This window comes from Phyllostomus discolor, chromosome 5, assembly GCF_004126475.2.
Source record: "Phyllostomus discolor isolate MPI-MPIP mPhyDis1 chromosome 5, mPhyDis1.pri.v3, whole genome shotgun sequence".
Lineage (NCBI taxonomy): Eukaryota > Metazoa > Chordata > Mammalia > Chiroptera > Phyllostomidae > Phyllostomus > Phyllostomus discolor.
In genome coordinates this window covers 19,919,355-19,940,508 of record NC_040907.2, presented here as the reverse complement: position 1 = coordinate 19,940,508, position 21,154 = coordinate 19,919,355, and the positions used below count along the sequence as shown (strand labels likewise).

Below are 21,154 nucleotides of genomic sequence, written 5' to 3'. Positions count from 1 at the left end.
GTCCTGAGCACTGTACACACATTCTCTCATTTAGGCCTCACAACAACCCCATGAGATAGTTACTATTTTTGTTATCCCCATTTTATATATGGAGGCATTAAAGCACAGAGAGGCTAAGTGCCTTGCTGAAGGTCACACAGCTAATAAGTATTAAAGGTAGCATTCGAGCCCTGATAGCCTGGCTCCTAGGCCACACTTTTAACCACTACACTGTATAGCTTCTCAGAAAAGCAGTAGAATCTGACCTTGGTATGAAACCAAGGACTTAATAATTACCCTAGTAATGTGGGCACAGTACTTTACAGTTTCAAAAGGACATTAGGGTATATACATTGCTTTCGTGGTTGTGATCTTATTTGATCTCCAGTTTCTCTGTGAAGAAGACAGGACGTTATTATCCTGTCTTTGCCAGTGAGAAATCAAGATGCGGAGAGGGAAAGTGGCTCGTCCGATTAACGATCCTTTACTGAACACTCGCTATATGCAAAGTCCTGTACTCACATTACCTCACTGAATCCTCACACAGCCCCAGGTATTGTCAGTAGTAATATTCCCATTTTACAGATGAGGAAACTGAGGCTTCGGGAAATGACTTTCCCAGATCCAAAGTGGGTAGGCGAGAGCTGGGACTCCATCCCCGGTCTGCCTGACTCCCAGAGCCCGAGCTGCTAACTACTGGGCTCAGACCTCAGTCCCACGCTGGGCAGATGTTAACACCTGATTGTTTTTCTCCACCTTCTGGGTTTTTCTACCCCAACTCCATCCTTATAGCCACCCCTGAAACTCTCAATGCCTCCTTAATTAATTCTCCCTGCCTGCTCCATTAAGATGCTTTCCGCTGTCCTGACTGATGTGGCTCAGTGGGTTGGGCATCATCCTGTGAACTGAAAGGCCATGGGTTCGATTCCCCGTCAGGGCACATGCCTGGGTTGCTGGCCAGTCCCTAGTTTGGGGCATGCATGCAAAGGGCAACCAGTCAATGTTTCTTTTGCACAATGATGTTCATCTCCCTCTTTCTCCCTCCCTTCCCCTCTCTCTAAAGATAGATAAAATCTTAAAGAAAAAAAAAAGATGCTTTCTACCCTGAATTTTTGGCTTAATTATATGGTGTCATTGATGCTACTTAATGGAGAGATCTGATTCATCACCTTCCTATTTCTCCAAATGTCCATTTGTCTGTAGCCAGCATCTCCTGGGAGTGCCTGGTTTTTGCTGGGTTTTCCTTGCCCGGATTATCCCCGCATCCCGTCTCAAATGCTCTTCTTGGAGGGCACCCTTTTCCCAGGCCTTCACTGCCCACTGCAGAGCCTGCTGGGAGTCTCGGTCTCTGGGGCCTGCGACTGGGGACGCCCCGACAGCTTGGACATGGAGGTGTGGGCAGAGGTAGAGTGGACACTGCCGGGAAGGTGGGAGTCCTGGGGAGTGGTGCCCTGAGCAAGGAAGGCCTGGGCGCCTCCACCTGACGTCCCACCTCCAACCTGTCCTCCACTCCCCCACCCCCTGGCCAGTGAGCACCACAGCTGCGGTGCCTAGCTCCCGTGTCCCTCTGCTGAAACCTTCCCCAGCTCCTAGGGGCCAGTGGGATAAAGCTTTGAGTCTGTGGCCTGCCACAGGTCCTCGCCACCCTGCCACCCCTCACGTCATTCATTCAGAGTCACCCCCAGGCCCCCAAGTTGTCCGTACCCTACCACGTCTGGGGTGACCAACTTGTCCCAGTTTTCTTAGGACTTTTGATTTCTTTTTAAATTGACTTGAAATAGAGAAAGAGAAAAAAACACATCGATTTGTTGTTCCACGTATGCATTCATTGGCTACTTCTTATGTGTGCCCTGACCAAGGATGGAACCCACAACCTTGGCGTATCAGGATGATGCTCTAACCAGCTGAGCTACCTGGCCAGGGTTTTGCCTGGCACTCTGGGTTTTATCCTTTAAAGTGGTGCACCCCAAGAAACTCCACAGTCCCAGGCAAATCCGGACTGTCGGTCACCTCGTTCATACCTCAGGGTTTTGTCCATGCTCACTTGTTCCCTAGTGATTTCTTCTTTACTTTGCTTTCTCATGAAAGTGTTACCCCTCCATGTAAAACCTTATAGAAATATCTCTGACCGATTTTCACACACACACACCCCTCACCCACTCTCCACAGTTAACCGTTTCTTATGCACAGAAATAGGACCCTACTACCCTGGTGGCCCCGTGGCCTGCCTTTTCACTCTGCCCACCTGGGCCCTCTTTCCAACCCCCGTTGTAATTGGCTGCGTTGCGTTCCGTCCTGTGGAGGTGCCATCATTTACTGTGAGTCCTTCTTAGGGACATCCACAGTGTTTCCAGTGTTTCATTATTACAGTCAGTTCAAGGCCAAATTTAAATATCACCTCCACTATAAACCCTTCCTTGACCTTCTGGGTCGTCTCGGGTTTTTTTTTCTCTCATTACTGTCATTACTGTAATAATAATAGTTAATATTTATGGAGCGCTTACTCTGTCAGGGACTTGGCGTATATTATCTCATTTAATTTTCACACCAACTCGAGGAATTGTGAACGTTTATCCACATTTGGAGAGACTGGGACTCACCTGGATGATGAACCCAAGCGGTCCAACTCCAGAGCACCCCCTCTGCTCCCATCCCCCTCAACTCCTCTCGTGGCCTCCAAAGGGCGCACTGGCTGGGCGCTGCAGGTCAGATGCCCCTGCTCCCTGTACAGCACAAGGGCTGCCCAAGGCATGAGGAAAGGCCAAAGCTGGTAGCCTCCAGCTTCTAATCCACTTCCTGCCAGAGCCCGGACATTAATGGGGGGTAGGGCCTGGGTGGAGGAGGGTGGCGTGGTTGCCCCAGATCCAAGGTGCAGGCTCTGCTGGGCTCCTGCTGGCTTTGTTGGGCCTATGGGAGGAGGCTGCCCGCAGGCAGAAAGCAAGGAGCTCCAGGAGTGGGGATTGGGAGTTGGTGGGGGCAGAGCAGGGCCTGGGTTTCGGAATACTGGAGAAGACCCCTCAGTTTTCTGAACACCTATGAGGAGTAGGCATCCTGTCCCCTCCCGCAGAGGAGGAGACCAAGTCACAGAGAGTCTCTGGCCTGCAGGTCCTTCTCGGCACTGCCCACGCCGCCTCCCTCTGTGCCGCCTGTGGCCAGATGGTGCATGAGGAGATAAGCCCTGTGAGATGGAGGGACCCTTTGATTTTTTTAGGCTGACCTTGGTATCACCCTGGGCCGTGGGGCCCAGGGTTTATGTAAATTAATGTAGATATATGCTAATTAGACCACTACCAATCCCTTCTTTCTAATGGAGCTGCCAGTTCAGAGGTTCAGTAGGATAGATCTGCCCAGAAGGGGCCTGAGGAGCCCTCCAGCTGGGGATGGGTCAGCAGTCACTGCAGTGGGGTTGCCATGGAAACTGAGGCCAAGCCCTGCTGGCTGCCTCCTGACAGGACCAGGGCTGGCCAGACCAGCCCTCTGAGACAGTCCGGGGCCTCCCTAACAGCTCCAAGCTGGTCTCTGAGGACTAATTACCCGGAAGGTGGGGACCAGCTGCTCCCTGGCTCCCCAGGCCCCACCGAGGTAGAGGGCTGGGCCATAGCGGGAGAGTGTGAGGAAAGACAGATGGCAGTGTGGGAGCTTGGGGGAATGGCGAGCTGTGCTGAGGAGGAGGGAGCAGCGCTGTAAGGGGTGAGACTCCCAAATGCCAGGGCATGCAAACAGGCTCCAGGGCAGTCTCAGGGAGCCGTGTGGTAAGGAAGAGCCAGAGCTTGGCCCCAGATGAACTGTTGGGGCCTCAGCTGTTCTGCATGTCCTCAGGTGGGCCCCTTCTCTTCTTGGGGCCTGTCTGTCAATGGGGGTAGGAGTGGGAGATGTGATTTGCGTATGAGGGGCTCTATATAGTGGGTGCTCAATAAATGAGTCTACAATTCTAAGACCCATTGAGAGAGGGTATTAATTTTCTTCAGGGAGAATTTGTTTTGTTTACTAATGAGAAACAACAGTTTTCCTTCTTCTCGCCCTCTTCTGCTTCCCCTGCTGTCTGGGCTGCGGCAGGTGTCGTGGTACATGCCCTGAGGGACAGGCGGGACTGCCATCCATGAGGACAGGAGCTGGTTGTCACTATTCACCACTGAGCTCTCAGCACTTAGCCTACGAAAGGCACTTGAGAGCTGTTTGCGGAATGAACGAATGAACAGATGGGAAGCAGTCAGAACAGTGTCTGGCACTAATTGGAGATTAATAAATATTAGCTGTTCCATCACTGCCCACGGGAGGCTGGGCTGGGTGACCACGAGAGGCGCTCGATCCGGAGCAGGTCCCGCCCCACTTCCGCTCTGTCCCTTCCTGTGCCCCCGACTCTGGAGAGATGGCTGGCAGGTGGGAAGAGCAGTGGGTGCAGAGACAAGGACTCACCTCTGGGCTCTGCCTCTTCCTGTCTGGGTGATTTCAGGAGACTCAGGTGACCGCCGAGCCCCTTCTGTGAGAGGGGAAGCTTCGTACTGAGGCGGCTGCACTGGGCTGTGGGGAGAAGCCACCCGTGGCCGGTAGAACCTGGAGGCAGGTGGCGATGGGTCTGGGCACCATCAGGCAGAGGGGACACAGAGCTGTGAGGACTCCGGCAGAACCTGGGGACAGTCTGTACCAGGGCCAACAGAAACAGCTTCTGAGGGAAAGGGCCGTTCGGCTCTCAGCAGAGGTCATGGGACCCGAAGGCCCGTCCCCCTGCAGGCACCACCAGGCCTGGAGAGTGGTATGGAGCTCCAGATGCCCCCACGGTACAGATGAGGACACTGAGGCTCAGAGGAGGAGTCCTCAGATCCTCGGAGCCACACCAGCACCTCTTCTACATGGTTTATGCGATGAATCAACATTTAAAAAAGCTTTTTGAAAAAACATAACTTTTGCCCTAACTGGTGTGGCTCAGTTGGTTGGGCATTGTATTGCAAACCAAGAGGTCACTGGTTCGATTCCCAGTCAGGGCACGTGCCTGGATTGCGGGTGTGAGAGAAGCAATTGATCAGTGTTTCTCTTACATGTTGTCTCTCTCCCTCTCTTTCTCCCTCCCTTCCCCTCTGTCTAAAAATCAATACATAAAATCATTAAAAAAAAAAACTAACTTTGCCCTGGCTGGTATGGCTCAGTGGATTAAGCACTGGCCTGCGAACCAAAGGGTCTCCAGTTCGATTCCCAGTTGGGGCACATGCCTGGGTTGTGAGCCAGAAACAACCACACACTGATGTTTCTCTCCCTCGCTTTGTCCTTCCCATCCCCTCTGTCTAAAAATAAATAAACAAAAAATCTTAAAAAAAAACATAACTCTGTTGTAAAAAACATTTCCTAAATACAGGGGAAAGTGCATATCTTTAAAAGTAAAAGTCTCCCCAGCTCCCTATGCCCTCTCCCTAGAGAGAACTAACTCATCACCATTTGCTGTGTTTCCCTGGCTCTGGACTCTGCATTTACAGTCACACACATTGCGTCTCTCTTGCTTCTTTTGGCCTCTTTTTTTTTTTTACACAAATGGAATCATATTGTTCTGCAACTTGTTTTTTTTTTTTCACTTAACAGTTATTGCTTTGGCCATTTTCCAGCAGGATCCAGGCTGGGACAGACAGAGCAGGGCTGTGGGAGCTGGAGAACAATGGGAGAGAGAGAGATAGAGAGAGAGAGAGAGAGAGAGAGGTGGGAAACCCAGCAAAGAAATCCCGGTCATCGACTCCCAGAGAGAGGACTGTGGCATCTGTCTCCAGGCTTGAACTCCCTGAGGCAGCAGCCACCCTAACCTGTTCATGACCACATACCCTGCCCAAGGCCTGGCGCATAGCAGGTGCTCAAGAAACATTTTGCTCCATGAACTGCGTCCCTGCGAAGCCCATCTCCCCTGGCCCTGACCGAGACTCCCTGGCCTCCGTGACCGTGTTCCTTTCAGTCTCTCACTGGGTGTTCATTTCAGCTCCTGCTCCAAGGGCATTGGCCCCAGATGGACCCTGGAGGTGGGGGCACAGCTCGGGAGGGACCAGGAGACCCTCCCCTTAGACGAGTCACTGCCCCTTTCTGCTGTCGGTTTGCTCAGCTCCCTAATGAGGGGGTTGGGCCGGCAGATCTCCAGGGGTCCGCCCAGCTCTGTGTCTGTGGCTTCAATCCCACTCCCTCATTTCACGGATGAGGGGCTGAGTCGAGTTTAATTTTGTCAGCTGCCTCAGAAATCCATTGGGAAAAGGGGGGGCTTCAGTTTGGGGATGCAGAAGAGACTGTGCCATATACTGAGCACCGACCATGGGCCAGGCCACGGGCTGAGAGCTTTACATGTGCTGCCCGAATGCTTAGGACATTTATAGGCTCAGAGAGGGTGAGAACCTACCCCGGTCACACCAGGACTGAGCTGGAGATGGAGCCCAGGTCTGCCTGATCCCAAATGGGGACCTCTGCCCAGCTCAGCCCTCTGTGAACTGAAGTCACTTAAAAAGATAGTACCCGGCTGGACCAAACCATTCTCTAGGGATGTCAAGGGCCTCTCCCTCATCATTTCCCAGGCAGCCTGACTTCTGTGTCTAAGTCCCGCGGTGACGGGCCTGGAGTTTTGGCCAGGAAAGTAGTTGACTCGCAGGATTGGCTGGCGAGGGCTTGGGCACAAGAGACTTCTGATGAGTTTTGTGGCCCCAAGCCCTACCCCCTCCCTGCCCTCTCCCCCAGCCAGCTTCCTGGGGCTGGGGTGGGCCCATCTCCGTTATTCATTCCTTGCCCCCCACCTGGTGCTGGGCTCCTGGGTTGGCGTCTAGACAGACAAGAGCATCCTACTGAGAACAGAGGCAGCCCTGACTCTGGGCTGGAGGTTCCCATGGCAACTGCATCCCCCTCAGCTGGCAGCTACCAGATAAATAAATAATCAGGGTGGGGGTGGGGAGGGGAGGGAAGGGGGAGGGGCAGCAGGGGAGCCTCAAGGAGGCTTCACTCTGGAAAGAGAAGGGTGGGTTAGGCTTGAAGTGAAAGGGGAGAGGGCGCCGGTGCTGGCATGGCAATGGCCCATGAGAGAAGATGGTGGAGGGAGAAAAGCGGCCGGGCGTGGGACAGGTTCAGCAGATCGGAGAGCCAGGACCTGACGGCAGGCCCAGCGTGGAAGTGAGGGAGCAGCGGGGAAACCAGGACCTAGAGTTGAGCTCTCTAGCTCATGCAGCTGGCCACATCACGGAACCCAAAGACACTGGAAATGGACCGGGTTTGGGCATGTGAAGTTCATGATGAGCCATCCAATGGGTAGTTGGTTATGAAGGGGCTGGAGGCGGAAACATGAGCAGGTCGTCAGTGGCGCTTGGGTAGGTGTGTGATTGCTGAGACTAGGGAAGCGTGAAGAAGGGCCAGGTGTCTGATATTTAGGGGCTGGAGTGCACAGGACTGCAGAGAGTGAGTTTCACTGTAGCGCCTGCAGGGTGCCGGGCACGGCCTTAGCCACTAGACACACAGAAATCCCTGCTCTCATGGAGTTTGCCTTCTAAGGCAGGAAATATACAGTATATAAGCCGTGGGTAGCATGTTCATCAACGATAAGTGCCATGGAAAAAATAAACCAAGTGGGGAGGCAGGGAGTTCTGCATATAATTTTAAATAACACACTCCTCACAACTGTATGAGGAAGGTGTTATGAATCACGCCCATTTTGTTGGTAAGTAAACTGAGGCACAGGGAGGTTAAGTGACTCTCCCTAACAGAGTTGTATAAAAATCAGTGGCACCAAGATTCTAGCCCTGGCTCTGCTCCTAGCCTCTGGACCAAACTGCAGAAGCAAGCGGGCAGGGGAGCGGGTGGCAGGGAGGCCGTGGCGACCTTTAGACAAGAGCGTTGAGACAGATAACGCAGGAGCTGGGCCAGGGTGAGAGGACAGTTGTTTGTCTGCGCATTTAATAGGAAAGGCTTGAGCACATTTAGGAGCCAGTGGGCAGGGAGGGGCTGAGTTTACAGGAGAGAAGGAGCGGTGGATGGTGTGGACACCTGAGAAGATGGAAGGTAGGGTTTGGAGTGCAGGAGGAGGAACTGACCTCGGTTAGGAGGGTCAGTGCCTTAAATAGAGCAGGTTAGGCAGGTGGAGACAGGTCCTCCCTAGAGGGTTGAGGACGGTGAGATCTGAAGATAGTCCTTGAGGACAGGGAGTTCCCCAGAGAAGGCCAGTAGGCTGGTGGGACAGCATCGGGCGCCTCTTGAGGTCGGTGATTACAGATCTACAGCGGACCCAGCCTGCCTTCTTGCAGCGGCTTTGGCCAACGGAGCTTGGTTGCTTTGCAAGCAAAGAGAGCTATTCATTGAGTGTCTCGAGATGTGGGAGTTCCCTGACACGTGGGATGAAAAGGCAGAGGAGTACGAGAGTTTGGGTTGCAGGCAAAGGTGATGTTGAAAGAGCGATTGTGCGGTTAAGAGTTCGAGTGTGAAGAATCGGGGGATGGGACAGAGTAGAGGGGTGGGGTTGGGGGCTGATGCAGCAGGTGGGGCCTGTCTTTGTGAAGGACGTTGGGGAGCCAGCGGGGTGGTCTGAGCAGAGCTGTTGAACTGGTGACTTTGGAGGCAGGGTAGTTACAGTTGATGACACAGTCCGAGGGGTGATGACAGATGAGGAGGAATGGAGGGAAAGGCCATGGGAGAGGCGTTCGAGAGACTGAGAGATTGGGGTGCTGGATGGAGTGGCCCCAGATGTCAGAGTCAACCAGAATGATGCGTGGATGAAACTCGCTTTCAAAGAAGGGACAAGACCCAGAGCCCAGTGGCTGAGGAGGCCAGTGGTGGAAGAGGGTGGCAAGGCCACAGAGCTGCACGGCTCTGCAAACAGCTTGGGGACCGCAGAGGATACCAGCCTCACGTTTGGGCTTGGGGAACATGGGGTGAGAGAGGAGAAACAGAGTCACTTGAGCAGACCTGAGAAAAAGCAGCATGCTTAGGTGCAGCGTGTGAGGGGCTGGGGACCCCTCAGGGAGGGGCCTGAAGCCACAGGGACACTGCTGCGGGCGGGCGGCCGGGTCAGAGGAAGCAGCACAGAGCCTTGTGGGGACGCAGGGTAGAGAGGACCGCGGGGCAGCCGTGTGGGACTCACTCTGTGGGTAGGACCCAGAGAGGCTCTTGTTCTCATCTGTCACCCTGGGACCATGTTCTGGGGACCCATTGTGCTTGTCTGCCATATGGTCTGGCTGGGGACTTGGTGGACTCCAAGACTACAGGGGTGACCCCACACTCTCCGGGCTGCCTCTATAGTGGAGCAGCCCGCCCAGATTCGTACTTTGAAAAAGGTCCTCCACAGGGGTGGCGGCCAGCCTCCGGCTCCCAGAAGCCGGGGAGGAGCTGCACCATCGGTTGCCCACAGAAGCTGCTGTGCCAGCCCACTTTGGAGACAGACTCGAGAGGCTAGAGCTTGACTTGGCTTGCAGGCTGACCAGGCAAAAATGTGCTCTGCGTTGATTTTGTCCCTCAGTGTGCGTGCACTTCACATTTTTGCGAGGGTTTCTGTTGTCTCCACACAGTTCCTGTCGTCAAAGGGAATAAGGCTCGCCAAGGCCGTCAGGACCAACAATTGCCACAGCCCTCAGATACCACTTCTCAGGGGGCGCAACCAGATGGGGCGTTATTCCCCCTACTTTGTTGTTCTTCCCGGTTTTCGTTAATTAGCTGCCTATCATGCAGCACAGCAGGAGTTTGGGAATATTTGATTATTTGTGAGACAATGAATCTCAATTTTACATATACCATGTATACACATGCACAATACATACCACACATGTATATGTCCATATGAGTCTATACACATACTTCAGTCTGTCTCTCTGCATTCCCTTCCCATCGGAGGGAGAGGGGACCTCGTTCGGGCCTGGGTTATATGCCGGTGGCACCAGTTTGTGACTGTCCACTTTTCCATCCATCTCCTCTGCTGCTGGACCCTGAGTTGCCGAAGGGCAGGGGCCATGGCTTCATCACATCTGCACCCGGGGCTAGCACAGGGCCTGCCACCGACCAGACGTCCCGTGACTGAGCGGCGGACGGGCCCGGGTGGACGCGGCCTGGGAGGTGTCGGAGGTCGGACGAGGGGCGTGCTTGGGGAGGAGAGGAACCAGTGAGGGCGCGGTGTGTGGAGGCGGAGGGTCAGCCTCGAGGGGCAAGAGCAGCCGTGGGTCCTATTCGGTGGGAAGAGATGGGCCGGTGAAGAGGCCTTCCCAGGAAAGGAGGGAATGGTGCTGCATTCTGAAGACCAAGGAGGACTTGGATATAGGAAGAGGGGGATGAAAGCGGGTCTTCAACTGTTATTTAAGTGACTTGGGGGCAGGGGCTGACCTGGAGTAAAGGATTGAACCCGACCCTAATAAACCTTCAATACCAAACTACGAAGCTTTGACTATTTATTTGTCTTCTACTAATTAGCACTGCTCATTAAGTCTAATTGTCTGATAGTTTATGTGATGTCTTCACATCCTCACAACACCTTCTTGGGGGAGGGACTGTCTTCCCTGTCTATAGTTGAAGAAATAGGCTCAGAGAGGGAAAGTAATTTGCCCTGAGTCACACAGCAGGGCTACAATTTGAACCTGAGATTTAGTGACTCCAAAACTTCTCTTTTTTTGGTGGGGGGGGTGACTATTTCACGCTGCTCACTCCATCAGTGAGGTCCTGGAGAACGCAGAGGAGGGCTGAGCAGGGCCCGCGGGCGTGGGGGTGGTGTCGTGTTTTATAGGCAGGCATATCCAGGCAGAGGGTCCCCCAGCTACACTGTGAGCCGGGGCAACTCCGTCTCAGCCCTTATCCTCTGATGGCTCCTTGCCAAGACCAGGTGCCAGCCGAGGTGAGAGCATCCAGCCGGACCCCAAACCACCAGGCTCCCTGAGGTCTAGCAGAGTCAGGGTAGAAAGGAAGAAGGAAGGAGGGCAGGAGCTTTGGCAGGGGGAGCAGCCTGGGGAGTTTCTCCCCCAAGGTCGGCAGGCCATTGGAGTCAAAACCAGAAGGGCTGTTAGAGGTCATATGTCCAGCAACCTCTGTGTATAGAAGACCCAGCAGGAAGGTGGCCTACCCAAGGTCACCTGTGGTCAATGTCCGACTCTCACTGGAAATACACCTCTTAACTCCCAGGCCACTGCCACCTGGGAAAGGTTGTGTATTGGTGCCAAGATGAGACGGGTGGCAGGGAAAGGCAGAATGGTTGCCTGGCTCTGCCACCAACCTGCTGTGTGACCTTGGGCAAGTTGCTTCCCCCCTCTGAGCCCCCTGGTCTCTTTCTCCAAAATGAGATAATGATCTCAGCTCTGCCTTTCTGCCAAGGAGTATCCAGTGAGGGATGAACTTGGAACGCTCTTTACAATCTGCAGGGCTCAGGGATGGAAGTCACCAACAAGAGACATGCTGGCGCCACGTGGGTGGGTGCCAGGGTTGAGCCTGCAGCTTCCTGGGCCTCTGCCCAGCCTTGCCATCTGTGTAGTAGCATCAGCTCCACCCTCTCCTGCCTCCCTGCCAGGAAACAAGCTTCTGGGGTCTTTCTACTTGGACAGAGTCTTCCTCTTCTCCCCACCCGGACCTTTCCTTCTCCCCTTCTATTTTAGGCAAGACTCTTGGTGGCAAGTGACAGAAATCACAAGTACAGAGAGGGACAATCGTTTCAGTCATAGCTGGATCCTTAATGACGTCACTGGGAACGCTCTCCCCACTTGCTCACCGTCCTTCCTCACTCTCTCTCCGTCCTCAGCTTTGGTGACTCACAGGAGCGGGGCACACAGTGCACACCCGTCTCCGAACAGATCAGCGTGTGTGGAGTGTTTGGTTAGGCTTTGGTCACAAGCCCACTATGGAAGCTGGAAGTGGGCTGAGCTCCACCCAAGCCACGTGGCCTGTGAGGGAGGCAGCCTCCAAAACAGAGACATGGGTTCTGCCGGTTAAGATCGATGAGTGCCCTTGGCACCTTGTTCCTAAATGTATCAGCTGGAAGATTGAACCAGGGGCTGCTAGAAAGGGAGTGTTGATTGCATCGTGTATCAGTTAGCTTTTGCTGCATAACAGATCACTCCAAAATGTATTAAAAGAACCATTTTATTCAGCTCATGATTCTGTGGGTCAGCTGGGAGATTTTTCTGGGCTGGGCTGTGTGTCTGTGCTCCGCTGGTGGGTCGGCTAGCACCTGAATGAGCCGCTATGGCCTTACTACAGTGGTTGACTGGTGGCCAGCAGGGGTGCCTCGGTGCCCCTCCATGTAGCCTTTTGTAATCCAGCAGATCGCCTCTGTGTTACAAGTGTAGCAAGTGTGCAAGCTCCAGTGCACAAGCATGTTTCAAGCCTTCACTTGCTTGGAGTTTGCTTAGTTCCTGTTGGATAAAGCAAGTCACATGACCAGGGACAGCATTAGTGTGGCTGGGTTCTGCCAAAGAGCGTGGAAACAGGAAGAATTTGAAGACAATTTTGCAATCTCCCTAACAGCTCCCTCAGGGAAGGAAAGTAAAAAATAAATCTTTCTGTGGCCCACACATCCCATAGGCCCAGGCAACCTCCAGAGACCAGGAGCCTTGGAAGCGGTGACTCAGACCTAGTGGCTTCCCCCGGGCCTCCAGGGCCAGGGCTCAGCCCTTGCCCAGGGCTGGAGGAGGGGTCTGGATCCTGACTCCACCCACTGAGAGCCCCACATTAGGAAGGTGCCAGAGGGAAGGGCCTCTTGGCAAGGATGCAGGTGTTCTGAACCCTGGCTCCCATCTTCCTTCAGCGCTCCCCAAAGTCATGATCAGGGCTCAGTCCCCCGCCACCCCACAGACTTGCCCCACCTCCCAGCATCCATTTGCTACTGCGGGGCTGGGATGGCTCTGAGATTTGTGCGCAATCAGGCCGTGGTGCCCCATTGCTGCTATAACTGATGCAACCTCCTCCACAAGGTCAAGGAGGAGTCCCCGTCCTTCCCTTTTAGGGGGTGAGGTGGCCTCAGTCTGCTCTTTCTCACAGGTGGCGGCGCTGGAGCGGCAGATCTTTGACTTCCTGGGCTACCAGTGGGCTCCCATCCTGGCCAACTTCCTGCACATCATGGCCGTCATCCTGGGCATCTTCGGCACGGTGCAGTACCGCTCCCGGTACCTCATTCTGGTACGGCTCACATGGCCCCTCCCCAGCCACCCCTTCTCCTCGCTCCCCCACATTGCCCCCTTGCCCAAAGCTACAACTGCCTCCCACCCTGGATGCCCAGACCCTGCTCTGTTTTGCCACCAGCCCTGTGGGTATGATGCCCAAATGCCAAGGCTTCTTTGTTCAGAGGAGACAAGGTGGATATTTGTCCTAAAGAATTTCCTAGGGAAAAAATCCAAATATTAACACGATATATTATTAAGTGAGTGCCTACTATGGGTCACACACTCTGCTAAGAGTCTCACGTGTTTTATTGGATCTTTACCACAGCTCTGCAAGGTGTATCGTACCATCTCCATTCCCTAGATGAGGAAATGAGTCTCAGAAAGGCTTCGTCACTTCCTAAGGTCACACAGCTGATCGGTGGCAGAGCCTGGACTAGAGCATCCGATCCAGAGTGAAGACTCCTGCCACGCCGCCGGGAGGGAGGGGCCTTGTCTTGTTTAGTTCCTCAGGTCGTTTCAGGAACGCTTGGCTTTTGTCCGTTGTTTTCATCGAGAATATGGTCCAGCCCCGGCTGGTGTGGCTCAGTGGTTGAGCGCCAGACTGCAAACCGGAAGGCTGCTGGTCTGATTCCTTGTCAGGGCCCATGCTGGGGTTGCGGGCCAGGTCCCCACTTGGGGTGTGCAAGAGGCAGCCGATTGATATTGCTCTCACACATTGATGTTTCTCTCCTTCCCTTTCTCTCTGTCTAAAAATAAATAAATAAAATCTTAAAAAACAAACAAACAAACAAACAAAAAAAGAATATGGTCTAGCCCTACCCAGGTGGCTTAGTTGGTTGGAGCATTATCCTGTACACCAAAAAGGTTGTGGGTTCGATCCCTGGTCAGGGCGCGTAAGGAAGGCACCTGATCTGTGTTTCTCTCTCACATGGCTGTTTCTCTTTCTCTCTTCCACTCTCTCTAAAATCAATAAATATGGTGAGGATTTAAAAAATATATATGGTCAACAGTGGCTTTGGGGTCAGTACCTGCACACCCATCGCAAGAGTGGAAGGTGTCCCTGGCTCCTTCCACCTGCTTCCTTTTTCTAAGCCCTGGTCCTTGATGGTCTCGGTCAAACTCCTATTTTCAGCTCCCCCTTGTCCATTCCTCAGTGGAATGAGTGATCCTTCCTTAGTGATCCATTCCCTCTCCTGAGGGAAAAGGCTTTTTATGTTTACTACAGAAATGCTTGAACCCTACAGTAACAAAGATGCACAGTGTCCCGCTACCACCTAAAACCACTAGCATCCCATTAGGGCTTCTGCCCACCTGCCACGGGTGCGGCTCCCAGAAGCCTTTCCAGAGTTTTCTCTCATCTGAGTGAGATTCAAGAATGCTTCCCCCCAGTTCTCCCGAAGCCCCAGGCACCCGTGTAGACAGCCCTGTCTGCCAAGTGGCAGCCACTGGAATTGCAGGCATAGCGCTCAGATGGAAACAGTTTTTCTCCAGCTCTTTGCCTTGTCTAGGGGCCACTATTCTCTGCCGAGCAGGTAGTATTAACTACCTGAGGACTTGGTTTGCATGCCAGCCCTATCTCTTTCTAGCTGTGTGATCTTGGGAAAGAGACCCTTTCTAGGCCTTAAAGTAGTCATGTCTGAAGAGAGTACATTGCCTTCCCTGCAGAGTTGCTGTAAAGGCTGGAAGGGTATAAAAATTGTTCTCAGTGCTCCATGAGTGACGTATGGTCATAACTTCCCCTGCAAATGTCTTCTCAGTCCATCAGCTCTGTTTCCACGCACATACCCCAAACCCACTCCCCCAGGCCCCACCCTGACGGCACCTCTGTTTTCCCCAGTATGCAGCCTGGCTAGTGCTTTGGGTCGGCTGGAATGCATTTATCATCTGCTTCTACCTGGAGGTTGGACAGCTGTCCCAGGTAAGCCTCAGGCCTGGCAGTGCCAGAGGGCAGAGCCTGACCTTTCCCATCTCCCACCCTAAGGGCTCCCAGGGTGGTGTGGGTCTGGGGGTATCATTTCTTGAACAAATCTCCTTCTACATGTCCAAATAATCTGTGTTCCATCCCCCAACCCATGGTTTTGTTTCTGGCCCCCTCTGCACTTCTCAGACACAAATGATGATGGAGCGGATAAGGGTGAAGATCAGTCTGTGTGAAGATGGGCTGGGGTCCCACTTGATAACAGGCTCAGTAGAGCCCTGGCTGGTGTGGCTCAGTGGATTGAGTGCTGGCCTGCGAACCAAAGGGTCGCTGGTTCAATTACCAGTCAGGGCACGTGCCTGGATTGCGGGCCAGGTCCCCAGTAGGGGATGCACACGAGAGGCAACCACACATTGATGTGTTTTTTTTCCCTCTCTCCCTCCCTTCCTTTCTTTAAAAATAAATAAATAAAATCTTAAAAAAAAAAAAACACAAGCTCAGTAGAAACCAACAGTCTGTGGTGGCCCAGAAAGCTACTGTAAGGCCCCATGCACGTTCAGGGAACATCCCGCACACTTTCTACTGTTTAGACCACAGAGATTTGAGTCCGGTGCCAAACAATATCTTTCAGAAAAGAAAGAGAGTAGGGAGAGTTTGTTCAGGAAAAACTGAACAGACCATGTCACATGGAGAAATATCGAAGGAAGGAGTGTTTAGCTCTGAGATGAGCAAGCCCAGGGAGCACAACTTCCATCTTTAGATATAAAGAAGGCAGCAGATAGGAATGAGAGCGTTGGGTTTGTGGTTTGACCCTAGCAGATTCAAATCCCAGCTCTCACGTGTCTAGCTGTGTGACTGTGGGCAAGTGCTTTACCCTCCCTGAGCTTCATTCCTCATCTAGTAAGTGCGGATCAGGACAACTCCAGCTTCCTTTGGTTGCTGAGGGGTTAAACGAGATCACGCATCTCAGCGCTCGACACCTGTCAGCACACAGTGGAGGTTTGTCAGCAGCCTGTGTGAGCGAACTGACCAATGAACGCATGGGTGCACACCACCCATAGCGACTTCGGATCCAGGCCAGCCCTTTCTGCATTTCAAATGGGGAGACTGAGGACCAAAGAGGGAAGAAGTTTGCCCAGGGTCACATATACAGAGAGCATTGGAGAGGCTGAATGGGCTGTCAAAGGGACTGTATTGAAGATTTCAGCAATGGCTGGAAAATTGCACCTGGTCACTGTGAACGTCCTTTGAAGCCCTGAAGTTCTGGGGTTCCTATGAGTACCACCAGCCCCTTCTGTCGTTGATGAGTGAGGCCTGCGTGGTCATCGGGCGTCACCTACTGGCCAGATGTGGATCTGCAGAGGGAGACTCCCCATCCACCCCATGCCCTCCACAAATCAAGCCAGGGGAGTCCAGATGTTAAGTAGTCTTTATATACAGTCTCCTGGGACCTGGGGAGGATCCCCCACCCCAGCTCAGTATTCTAGGCCTCTGCCCCCAGGACCGGGACTTCATCATGACCTTCAACACATCCCTACACCGCTCCTGGTGGATGGAGAACGGGCCAGGCTGCCTGGTGACACCTGTCCTGAACTCCCGCCTGGCCCTGGAGGACCACCATGTCATCTCCGTCACTGGCTGCCTGCTTGACTATCCCTACATTGAAGCCCTCAGCAGCGCCCTGCAGATCTTCCTGGCTGTGAGTCTTCCTGTCCCCCCACCTCACAACACCCCCAAAAGTGGAATCTGCAAACCCCTTTGTTTAGCCCTAGTTAAGAAGGACCGAACCTAGGTCTTCCAGCCTGCATGTGCTTCTGCCTGACTGTTTCTGTACCCTGTACCTCCTCCCTTCACCCTTGCCCCAGCCCCCTTCCGGGAGTGAGCAGACTTAATGAATAGGATGAGGCATCAAACCACGAGTCAGCACTGGGTTTAAATCTCCAGTATGCCCACTGTGTGGCCTTGCCATCTCCAAGTGGGTTTCCTTAGTCAAAAAAAAAAGGAATTACAGGTCCTGGCCGGGTACCTCAGTTGGTTAAAGCATTGTCTCAATATGCCAAGGTTGTGGGTTCAACCCCCAGTCAGGACACATACAAGAATCAACCACTGAAGGCATAAATAAGTGGAACAACAAATTTATGTTTCTCTTTTTAAAATCAATTAAAAAAATAAAATATGCTTACCGTGTATTACAAAAAGGGGGGATGACTATATCAACCAAAAGGAGTTGTAAAAATACAGTAAGAATGGCTCCAAGGTAATAATAGTTCTCATTTCTAGAAGGGCCAGCCCTTTGCATATACAAAGGCACTTTACACATACAAAGTCACATGATTCTCTTTCCTCTTAACAAGCCAGTAAGGTGCCCAGATCCAGCTGGGGAAACTGAGGCTCCAAGAGGTCAAAGAATTAGTTGTCCAAAGTTCACACTTCCAGAACGGAGATTGGAACCAAGTATGTTTGACTTTAAGGCCCAGTCGTTAACTGGAAGTCGTTACAGGTTTGCCTTCATCTTAGTGCACCCTGTCCCTCCAGCCCGGATAGGCAGGGCCCGGCAGAAGGTGCAGGAAGAGCTTCCCTCTCCTCCTGCTCTTTCTCCCTCAGCTGTTCGGCTTTGTGTTCGCCTGCTACGTGAGCAAAGTGTTCCTGGAGGAGGAGGACAGCTGTGAGTGGGCGGCGCCCCTAGGGACGCGGTAAAACCTGGCCGTGAGCCTCCGCGCTCCTTCAGCACCCTGGACAGGGCCCCGAACGGCGTCAGTGGGAGGGAACCCTTGGACGGCCATTCAGGGAGGGAAGAAGCGGCGGCAGGGGTGGGTGAGGGTTTGCATAGCCAGCCTATTCCCGGCTGAGGCCCAGAAGTCCTAGAGTCCAGTTCAAGGTCCCAGCCCCGCCCTCTACCCGCCTCTCATATGCCCTGCCCTTTGCAGAGGCTCCACTGGACTGGTCCTTGTGAGGCACGGACCAATCCCAGGGTTTCCACTCCTCCATCCCCTTAAGTGGCTCGAGCCCTCCCCCCAACAGACTTCTCCCTTAAGGCTGTCCCGCCCCCCATTCTCTCTATCCTTCTAGGGTCTAGGCTGGGAACTGGCCGAGCTCCTCCTTGTCCCCGCCTACCTAGGCCCATCCCTCAGGCAGTAAAGCCTACCCCTAAGGCCCTTAATTTGGTATACCTCCAGATTCTTCCCTTTAAAAGACCAAGCCTCGTAACTCTCCCGCAGCAGGCTCATTCCTAACCATGTGCCACCTCCCCTTCTGCAGTTGACTTCATCGGTGGCTTTGATTCCTACGGATACCAGGCGCCCCAGAAGACGTCGCATTTACAACTGCAGCCTCTGTACACGTGGGTCAAAGCGCTGGGCAGGACGGGGTGGGGGACTTGGGCGTTAGTATCGGAAAAAGGGGAGGGGGATGGGAAGAGCAGCCAGGACAATCTGCTCCCTTATTTTAGGGGTCAACTTTCCTAACCTGCCTTTGTTTCCTGCAGGTCGGGGTAGTTTCTGCCCCGCGCCCACCCCAGCGCCGCGTGCTTTGTGGCTAGACTGACAGCTGTGGCCAGGAGCTCCGGCCAAGATGGCAGGCGCGCCCCCTGGTGGTTTGCGAGCCGACTGCAGCTTGCGTGGCTTGATCTAGGTCTACTGCGGACTTGGACTTGGCCCTTCACAGCCTGGACTTCAGGGGTGGGGCGGGGTGGGACAAGGGAGGGGAATCTGGAGGTTTATATTTTTTTTTTAATCTCAGCCTTGGCGTGGGCTGGGGCCTCCCTCCCTTCTCCAGCCTCTCCCTTTCAACCGTCACGCAGCATCTGTCCACCGCCCAAGAGTAAAGGCGGGCTGGACAGACTCATCCCATGTCACCACGCCCACTCACCAGCTCTGAGCGAGGCTACCGGACACTAGGAGCAGGAGTCCTGGGTTCCGGTCGCAGCTTCACCACTGACTCTGTGTGACATCTGGCAAGGCTCTTGCCCTCTTTGGTCCTCAGTTTCCCCACCTCAAATGATTAAAATCACCCCTTAGCAGATGGAGCTCTTTCCAGCCTTCTCTCTCATTTGATTCTCACGTACCTGGGTTAGGCTAGGATTACCATCCTTATAATTCCCATTTTGCAGATAAGGAAACTGAGGCCCAGAGATGTGAAGTGATTTGCTTTGAGGCCACACAACTAGGCTTTTGGCGGAGGCAGGCCTTGAATACAGTGAACTTTCTGTAGTTTCAGCCTCCAAAACCCAGTGTCTGGTCTCTGAATTCCATTTTCAAGCCCCTTTCTAGTTTGGGCACTCTAGAACCCATGTGACCTACACCACATTTACACGTCACTGCCACCACTTGCCAATGTCTCTCTTAAAGCAATACACCCGTTCTCTTGTTGGGAACCAGACATACAGAGCCCAGAGCCCTGAATCCAGCCTGACCCACAGGGAAGCCTTCCTGGGCTAGGCTTCTGTCCACCCTTGGCAGACATTTCTAGCTCCAGGAAAGGGGGTCTGCAACTAAGTCTCCACACCTCCTTCCATGTCCCTGAAGCTGCTACCCCCATGATCCCATACCCCCTCAGCAGCTCCACCAACCCCTGACAGCTCCATCTACCTGGTCATTTGGAAGACCTATGGTTTAAGAGGGGAGAAGGGCTGGTCAGAACGGCTGGTCACCCGTGCTCACAGATCACTAGTATTTATGACCACTCCGATGTCCGGGAGTTCTGAAGATGCAGAACAGAGGTGCGGGGCACGGTGAGGGGTCAGAAGGGCCAGCACCCTTCCTTGAGAGCAAGTAGAAATGAGAGCTCATTCTCCCCACCTGCTTCCACAGACATCCCTTAGCCTCCTCTGCCCCCTCTGCCCTGGCTGGTGAGTCCAAGGGCAGGAGGGTCCGGCCTCAGCTTCCCAGTCTGTGAAACAGGAGAGGCCCTGGGTGAGGAAGGAGGGTGGGAGGCATCAGGGAACCGGAGGGAAGTGCAAACAGTGTGCACACCTGGGCCGACCATGGTGGCTACTTTGTTCGTGCTCTCCACCCTCCAGTCTAGTATTCCCTGCTGTTTAAGGCCGAGACATCCTAAGCTCAGACCGCACCCCACCATTCCAACCGCAGTTCTGTGCCTGGGAGCCAGCCCCAGGCGCTCCTCCAGTCACCAAGGCACCTCCGTTAACCGACGGCTGCAGCTCGAGGCACGGACAATTCCCTTCAGGCCTGGCTGCTGCCCTACCACCCAGCCAACTCCCGCCTCCAGCCCTCCCTTCCCCCACCCGCAGCCAGCTGTCATCTCACACCCACTCCCCAAACCCCCTTCTACTCAAGGGGTTTAGCCACTGGTGCTTTGAAAGCCTTTTGTTTTTATAAGACGGTTTTTGGTTTTTGCAAGGCAGCCAAGTTCTCCTGGGGGCCTTGCACGGCAGGGAGTGTTCCCCTGGTTTCTGTGCAGGTGGGTTGATTAAAGATGGTGTTTTCTTCTCTATCTTCCTGTCCTCCTGCCCTGTGAGTCAGCAGGGTCCCTGCATGAGGGTGGGCAGGGGCTGGAAGTCAATGTCACTGTCACTATCAAACATTCTTGGGGCACTGGCCTGTTCCTCTGGTTGGCTGTGTAGCTTTGGGCAAGTTACTCTCCTCTTTCCTGGTCCATAAAATGCAGAGGCAGGACGGAGTCAGTGGATTCCCAGGGTTTTCCAATCCCTTGGAGAGCGTTCTATTTTTTTTTTTCTGGTGAAGTACATTTTCAGTTTATGTTTCCAAATATCCTTTGCTTCTTGACCCTACCCTCTTCCTGACAATGCAGCTCCTGACTGCAGACCGTGCTTCAGAAAGATCCTGGGCCCCACCTGGGGCATCCTGGATCCTTTCCGGGGATACACTAGGGTCAGTATTTTGAATTTTTAAGATTTTACTTTTGTGGACAGGTAATATGTATGTATGGTACAGAATTCAGAAAGCTGCAAGGGGTTACATTCTCTTGTTTTTATAGCTTTCCAAAGATAGTCAATTTAAAAAAAAAATTTATCTATTGCTCTTAGAAAAAGAAACATCAATTTGTTGTTCCACTTATTTGTTATTCCCACATCCATTGGTTGCCGTCTGTGCCCTCACCAGGGATTGAACCTGCAACCTTGGCAATTTGGGATGATGCTGTAACCAACTGAGCTATCAGCCAGGGTGATAGTCAATTTTTTTAAATATATAAGTACTTGTTTTCCCCCCTT

General features: G+C 53.3%; 1 protein-coding gene across 2 annotated transcripts in view; it reads left to right on the top strand.

The window, feature by feature from the left end:
* The window catches only part of NKAIN1 (sodium/potassium transporting ATPase interacting 1), a 42,680-nt gene extending 22,263 nt beyond the window's left edge, over positions 1-20,417 (top strand). Inside the window, exons 2-7 of one of the 2 annotated variants that reach the window (XM_036025668.1) lie at positions 12,925-13,062; positions 14,884-14,964; positions 16,466-16,663; positions 17,569-17,629; positions 18,223-18,304; positions 18,449-20,417. In XM_036025668.1, coding sequence (XP_035881561.1) covers positions 12,925-13,062; positions 14,884-14,964; positions 16,466-16,663; positions 17,569-17,629; positions 18,223-18,304; positions 18,449-18,458 — 570 coding nt within the window. In that variant the 3' untranslated portion in view covers positions 18,459-20,417. The remainder of the gene's footprint in view (positions 1-12,924; positions 13,063-14,883; positions 14,965-16,465; positions 16,664-17,568; positions 17,630-18,222; positions 18,305-18,448) is intronic. The other variant, XM_036025669.1, reaches the window with a different exon arrangement.
* Positions 20,418-21,154: the final 737 nt, after the last annotated feature.